The sequence below is a fragment of the Kryptolebias marmoratus genome, linkage group LG17, assembly GCF_001649575.2.
Source record: "Kryptolebias marmoratus isolate JLee-2015 linkage group LG17, ASM164957v2, whole genome shotgun sequence".
Classification (NCBI taxonomy): domain Eukaryota; kingdom Metazoa; phylum Chordata; class Actinopteri; order Cyprinodontiformes; family Rivulidae; genus Kryptolebias; species Kryptolebias marmoratus.
Genome location: NC_051446.1, coordinates 24889979 through 24896566, shown reverse-complemented (window position 1 = coordinate 24896566; position 6588 = coordinate 24889979). Strand labels below are relative to the sequence as shown.

Below are 6588 nucleotides of genomic sequence, written 5' to 3'. Positions count from 1 at the left end.
AACTGTTTCCTCTCCTGCAACATTGGGACAAGTAAACTTCTATGATGACCGGTTGTTTTAGAAAATACTGCTGAGTGACTACATCTGTTTACTATATTTGTTTCTGCCAACATCGAGGATATTTAATCTTTTGTGAAACTTTTATTGATTTGATATGCACTGACCTGTTTTTTTTGTTTTTGTTTTTGTTTTTTTGTTTTGCTTTGTTTTATTTGTAATTGTTTTTTTGTTTTATGAGGGTGTGGGGAGGGTTGGGAAAGGTTGTAAACATGTTCTGAAACAACAATAAAAACTTTAATAACAAAAAAAAAAACACAACAGATCAGACTTTTTCACAGCTTCAGCAGCAGCAGCTCATCTTCACCAGATTGAAAACAGTTTGAATGAAATCTGCTCATCAGACATCAACTCTACCCCTAAAATCTAATTTAAACTCTGTATTTAAATGTTTTTTGGATGAGTTGATCCGTTATAACCTATCATTTCTGCACAGCATCCAGCTGCGTTGAGCCACAATACTTGCATTTTTCTTGCAAATTAAACCTAAATGTTTTATACAAACGAGTTTGTACATAAATATGCTGCAGCAGGACGTGTTTCCACGTCTTTTCTCCACTCTGAATGGTTGTTTGCAACAAAAACAAAAAGACATCCAAATAATATAAAACATGTTTAATAGTTTCAACATTCGGATGAGGATTTTTTATTATTATTATTATTATTTTTCATCTTACACTGTTTTTCACTTAATGACTGAGAGTTCGTCTAAAATAAAAAAAAGGCATTTCCTTTTTACTCCAACAGCGTTACAACAGTTTGACACAAAGAACTTTTAAGTCTGAAAGGATTTATTGATCAAATGTGTTTTCCCTTTAATTTTTGGCCCCCAGAACTTAAAACTTTAGCAAAAAGAAGAAACAGTGACAATAAAACGATATGGCTGCAATGACAGCATGCACCACAGTATCACCTACAGCATAAACAACCTTCCAGTAGTTTAAAGTCCAATATTTGGAGCATTAAGCTGCGTCAACTTTTAGGATTCTGTTGTTTCGAGTCTGATTCGCTCTTTTTATTTCCTAAACAGAAAAAACTGGATCATATGGTACAAAAACGAACAGTAAATTGATGACAAAGCAAACAAACTTGGCAGAACTTTCTTGTAATAGTAGATTTTTCCACCCCCCCTCCTAAAAAATAAGCACATTTAGTTCTGACCAACGAGATATTATTTCCTAAGCATGGTGAAAAAGCATGCTGCTCGATTTCACACAACACAACGTTAAAAAAAACAACTAAAAACCGGTTTTAATGCACTCATCCAACCTCACATCTGCCTCCAACACGTCGTCGGTACATTCCTCCTGCTTGTGTAGAAAAAGGCTTCGGATTTCAGAGGTCAGAGGTCACGCTCGTTAAAGCAGCAATACTGGAAACTTTCACGGATCTAAAGTTTGATATCTGTACAAAAACACGGAGGTCCAGACATTCGCCTCAGCACAACCTAACTGAAGTAAATGTTTTCTTTTTCTTAAGTTAAGACGATAAATTCCTGCTGCACTGATTCAAACTCATCAGTAAGCTGGGACTGATTCTAGTAACTGTTAAAAAGTAATCTGACAGGAAAAATAGTGACTACTTTGACATTAATTTTGAATATTGTTCTTTTTTTACCATATATTTTCTTATCAAATTGTTAAAACTTGCAGATTCGCTGATTCCCCTCCTCAGAACCAACCGATTTATTTATGAAGAAGCAGAGGTGTGATGGTACACAAAAATCAGGTTCAGTATTTATTTATTCTGTACAACATTAACAGGAAACAAGGCGGGTGAGTTATGATCCGTTTGTGAGGCTTTAAGTCCCGCCTCCTCACAATCATGGCGTTATATGAGCTTTCTTTCAAGCTTGGAACAACTAAATCCATCTAAATGTGTTAAAATAATTCATATTTGAACAGACGGCAGCAAAGTAAGAGCTAACGTGAATCAACAACAACGAAAAGTTATCCGTGGTGTGTTTATTTTTTAACAAAGGCAACATCCTGTTTGTTTACACGTAGGGGGCGGGACTTAAAACTAGAACTGGAGCCATCCTACGGGGAAGCTGGTTCTGTTCTGGCTTCAACTTCCAGGTTCTGGTCCGAGGTCGACCTATAATCTACAGTAAATAACGGGACCTGCTTGGATTTCTGAACAGAAGTATTTTTAATTATGACCCTTTTGGCTTTCCATACATCTGCTTTAAAAACTCCTACATTTAAAACTAAATGGCAGCTCATGCAGCTCCTGTTTCATCTGAAGCAGCCGTTCTTGCTTAGCTTTTGTGTCGCGTGCTTTAGAGGATCTTCCTCTACTCCTTTTTCTTTTTGTCACGGCCGTTAGCGAGCTGAGAGAGTTTAGTTGTTACAAATATGTGTACCATTACACCCCTTTTAACAAAACAGAACTACTAATACTTTTGGTTTTAAACCACTTTCATTTTACCGTTTTTCGTCTTCTGGGAAGCATTGAGTTATTTTCTGAATTACGCCGTCCACAACGTTAACTTTCACGTGAAAAAGACAGCGATGCAGCCGATTCTCCATGCAGATTTGCTTAAAAATGTGTAAACCTAAAAAAAAGGATATTTCAAACTCTAACCAGCATATTTTTACACATTTAGAAATAATAAATATGCCAAAAAATGTGTAAAACAATCTTAAGTTTACAGTTAAATCTGGTGCAGCTGCAGTGACAAGATTCAACAAGCATCTAAATTGTAAAAATGCTTTTTTTTCCCTCCTAACTAAAGCTAAAAACAGGACTAAAGCTAAATCAGAGGTCAGGAATCTGCAACACAAGATTTATAAACTATTTCATTTAGAAAATATGCAAACTACTTATATATGGAGCCTATGCTGTTTGTGTGAATGTGACATTATTGTGCTACAGCCACCAACATATATGTACAGTAAGTTTGTGATCATTACAGCATCCGTATAGAGATTTCAATATATATTTGAATCTTCCAGTTGTCAGTATATACAGAACAAATATGTACAGAGGCTTCAAGATTTACAAAAGTCCTGTGAGTGATATCGCACTTACAGAGAGACGATGGCAGAGCGGCACAGTGGATGTTCTCCGGACGGAGGAAAAGAAAAAAGGTCCTACAGCCATCCACAAGGCAAACAAACCGCTGCTGTCGACTGCAAACCTCGTCATCTTCAAGTTTTCTCTGTTTTAACGTGGCAGCAGAAACGTGTGGTCCTGTGTCTCAATACTTTTTTTTTTTTTTTTTTTTTAATCGTCAACACAAAATTTGTGTGTGGAAACAATCACAACTCCAAGTACTCAGAAATATATCTATATAAATACTCTCATCAAAATAAACAAATATACACATATATATTTGCACTTGCCTCTAGTACCACTAATATAGACCAAAAATAAAAATAAAATCAGCATCATAAGACAGAGACCCAGATTCACTAAACATGCACAGTGCCTTGATTTTGCTCAACTCTTTTTGCACAATATTTGCACCTGCTTTCTTCTTTTGCACAAGGCGCGACTGATGTGTTGCAATCTAAACATGGCTGTCCACCTCGAACGCAGCGGGAACAAAACAGACGGAAGGAAAAGGTTTCGTCATGGCGAGGAGATGAAGTTTATGAGCATCATCTCACCGCATCGGAGGAATCACATTCAGGATGGCGTTTCTACATCAGTTAGTGACATTTTGTGCTTTTTTTGATCCTCTTAGTTTCACTTAATAATAAAAAAAGAACCCATCTATCTGGGTTTCCATCCCAGACAAAGGTTTCTCGCTGCTCCCTCTCCCCCCACAGGCATAGCGGTGTTCGGTCCGTGATAATTACCCCACAGGATAATTATTTTAGATTGTATTTGTTAACCTCTAGGTGTGAAATGTTCTATGATTATAGGGTTTTATTCTCTCACCGCCTGCTTCCTGTTTGTGGAGGCGCTAATGAAGCAGATTGAGACGAGAAACATCACCAGCTCTCAGGCTTTGACCAGTTATTTACACAAGTTTTTACCTCCTGCATGAATGCATATCACCCCATTTAAATGTAGGCAAACAGCATCAGAGAGATGGTGTTTCGTTGGCAGCGCAGCTTGAGGCACACATCTCCCTTTGCGACAGCTTTGAGAATTAGAGGATGCGTAAAATCCTGGTTTGCTTTTACCAAAGCTGCAGAATCCTTTGGTGATTCTACGAACTGTAACACAGACTTGGCTGAAACTAAAATGGCACCGTCATCAAAGATGTGCTTATTTATTAAAACGTAGCACTTTCTTTTCCTATCAGCCTGTCTGAGTTATGATAAGAGATGATTCTTACTGTTTGTACAGGAGTGTCGACAATTTAGGATTTAAATTTTCAACAAAAGTTGAGGCTTTCATTAAACCTGTTCGTTCTTATCCTCTCAACAGCTCTGAAACAAAAAAAATCCCCAAAATAATGATGATTAACTGCATGGATCTTTTATAAACTACAGTATGCATCTCATATATTTATATCTCCCTGACGGCCTCAACCATAGAACTCTCCTCTGAATACAAAATATGATTTGATTTGATTTATCATATACTTTGAAAATGTACAGTATAAAACAATAAATATCCAGTGGCTGATATCCTGACTGAATGTAGTTTTAGAGAACATTTAACCTCCACGTCTAAAACACTGCATTCCTGCTTTTTGCTCCACGACGCCGACAGTGCAACATCATTTAGTACAATTATCACGTTAATCAAGACGCCACACACTTTTAAAAACGCACGCGCACACTTTCTGCAGAAGGACGTACTGGCACACTCACAGTGAAACTCGGGGCCGCCGGAAACCAGAGCGACTCCCCTGAGGAGAGAAGGAGGGACTCGTGATGGGGGGGGGTGAGCGGTGAGGACATCAGGCTTCACGGGACAGATGGACGGTTCTTCTGCAGCGAAGAACTCTTATTCCTGGCCTGCTTCAGTCCCATGCATGACATTTAAAGGCTATATTGCAGGTGAATCAAATAAGGCTAAAGAAAAAACATACAAAAATTAAAACGTTCCAGCAAAACTAAGATGCAGAGTTGCACGTTTAATGAAAAGCCACCCCGCGTTTGTTCGTTGTGTTTTTTGTTAGAGGCGCTTGTTTGCTCACGCCGGCCCGCCTGGACCGGGTGGTGCAGTCTGACGAGGAGATCCAGAGCGGACGCTGAGGCTGGAGAGATCCGTAATGAGTGTTTGAAGAGCAGAAACTCAGAGGCGTCATAACACGGTGCTCTCAGAGTCCTCCTCGGAGTCCATCCCGTTGTCGGTCCACCCGAGCGGCGCCTCTGAGTTCCTGAGGGGAGAGATGTGCGTCAAGTCCAAGATACCGTCCAGAGCCATGTTGATGTTGGGGAAGTCCAAATTGCAGAGAGAATCTGGCAAAAAAATAAAATAAATAAGGATAAGAAGAGTTTGTCAGAAAATGAACGGATCGTCCTGGCTGATGTCGATGGTTGGGATGTGAATAAATAAAAATAAAATGATGGCAAATGAAACACGACCTTCTTCAGCTCGTTGCTCAGGTGTAACCCTGGAGTCAGCGGGTTTAGATCCCTGACCGTTAAAAACTGATAAAGCTCCTCGGATTCAAAGAGAAACGTCTCAGATCTGTAAATACTTCCACAGAGTCAAATCTTTACTTTTGGTCCCGAGCTCAACTCCGAAGAGACACGACTGGAATTACTTTAAAGGTACTTACTGCAAAGTCAGGAAGACAAAAACTAAATTCAGTAAGAAATAAAATCTCAAAATCTGTGACCGTCTGCCAGGTGTTTGTTTACCTGCAGAAACAGCTGTAGGGCCTGAAAACAAGCTCCATCCCCGGTTTTTCTTATCGATCTCATTTAATCTAGTGTTTTATTTACATTGAGCGTGGACCCGCATTTCAGAATCACGTATCAGTCTATCTGTTAAACCACAGGAGTGAACTCCTTCAAACTGCAGCATTTGATACAGCTCAGGATAACATTTATGTTTCATTTCATACTTTGCAGCGAGTGCCTTTAAAGTTAAATAAACTTTGATTTCTTTATAAAAAATGTATATGCCTGGTTGTTCTGTGATGATAAAGCACTCCTGTGTTTACAGGATTTAAACATAATTAAAGATTAAGTATTCGGTCCTTATATTGAATCTAGCCCAGCCTGTTGTTCTTTTTTTTGTAATAAAAATCTGTGATTGTTTTTTTCTGTTGACCACTTTATTATTTTTACAAGTATGAGAAACATCCTCTTCAACTTAAATAATTATTAGTTTAGTAAAACCAGTGTCAGACTGAGTTATAGTCTAACCTAACCTGAGTTAAAGTTGTGCTTTACTGCGTTTTGACTGAAGAATAATGACGACCACAGGCGGAGGAAATGATGGAAATGACAGGAAGTGTGTCGACGTGCAGCGACGTGTGGGGGGGCTGATGAAAACTAGGAAAGGAGAACTTTTAAATGCAGAAAGGCGTCTGCCTCAGACACGCCTGCAGACACACCCTCAGACACCCCCCCCGGACATGCCTGCAGACACACCCTCAGACACGCCTGCAGACAC

General features: G+C 39.0%; 1 protein-coding gene across 4 annotated transcripts in view; it reads right to left on the bottom strand.

The window, feature by feature from the left end:
• Positions 1–3266: 3266 nt before the first annotated feature.
• The window catches only part of LOC108248052 (rho GTPase-activating protein 44), a 52465-nt gene continuing 49143 nt past the window's right edge, over positions 3267–6588 (bottom strand). For 3 of the 4 annotated variants that reach the window (XM_037980948.1, XM_017436523.3, XM_017436525.3), the window contains one exon: positions 3267–5423. In XM_037980948.1, coding sequence (XP_037836876.1) covers positions 5266–5423 — 158 coding nt within the window. In that variant the 3' untranslated portion in view covers positions 3267–5265. The remainder of the gene's footprint in view (positions 5424–6588) is intronic. The other variant, XM_037980949.1, reaches the window with a different exon arrangement.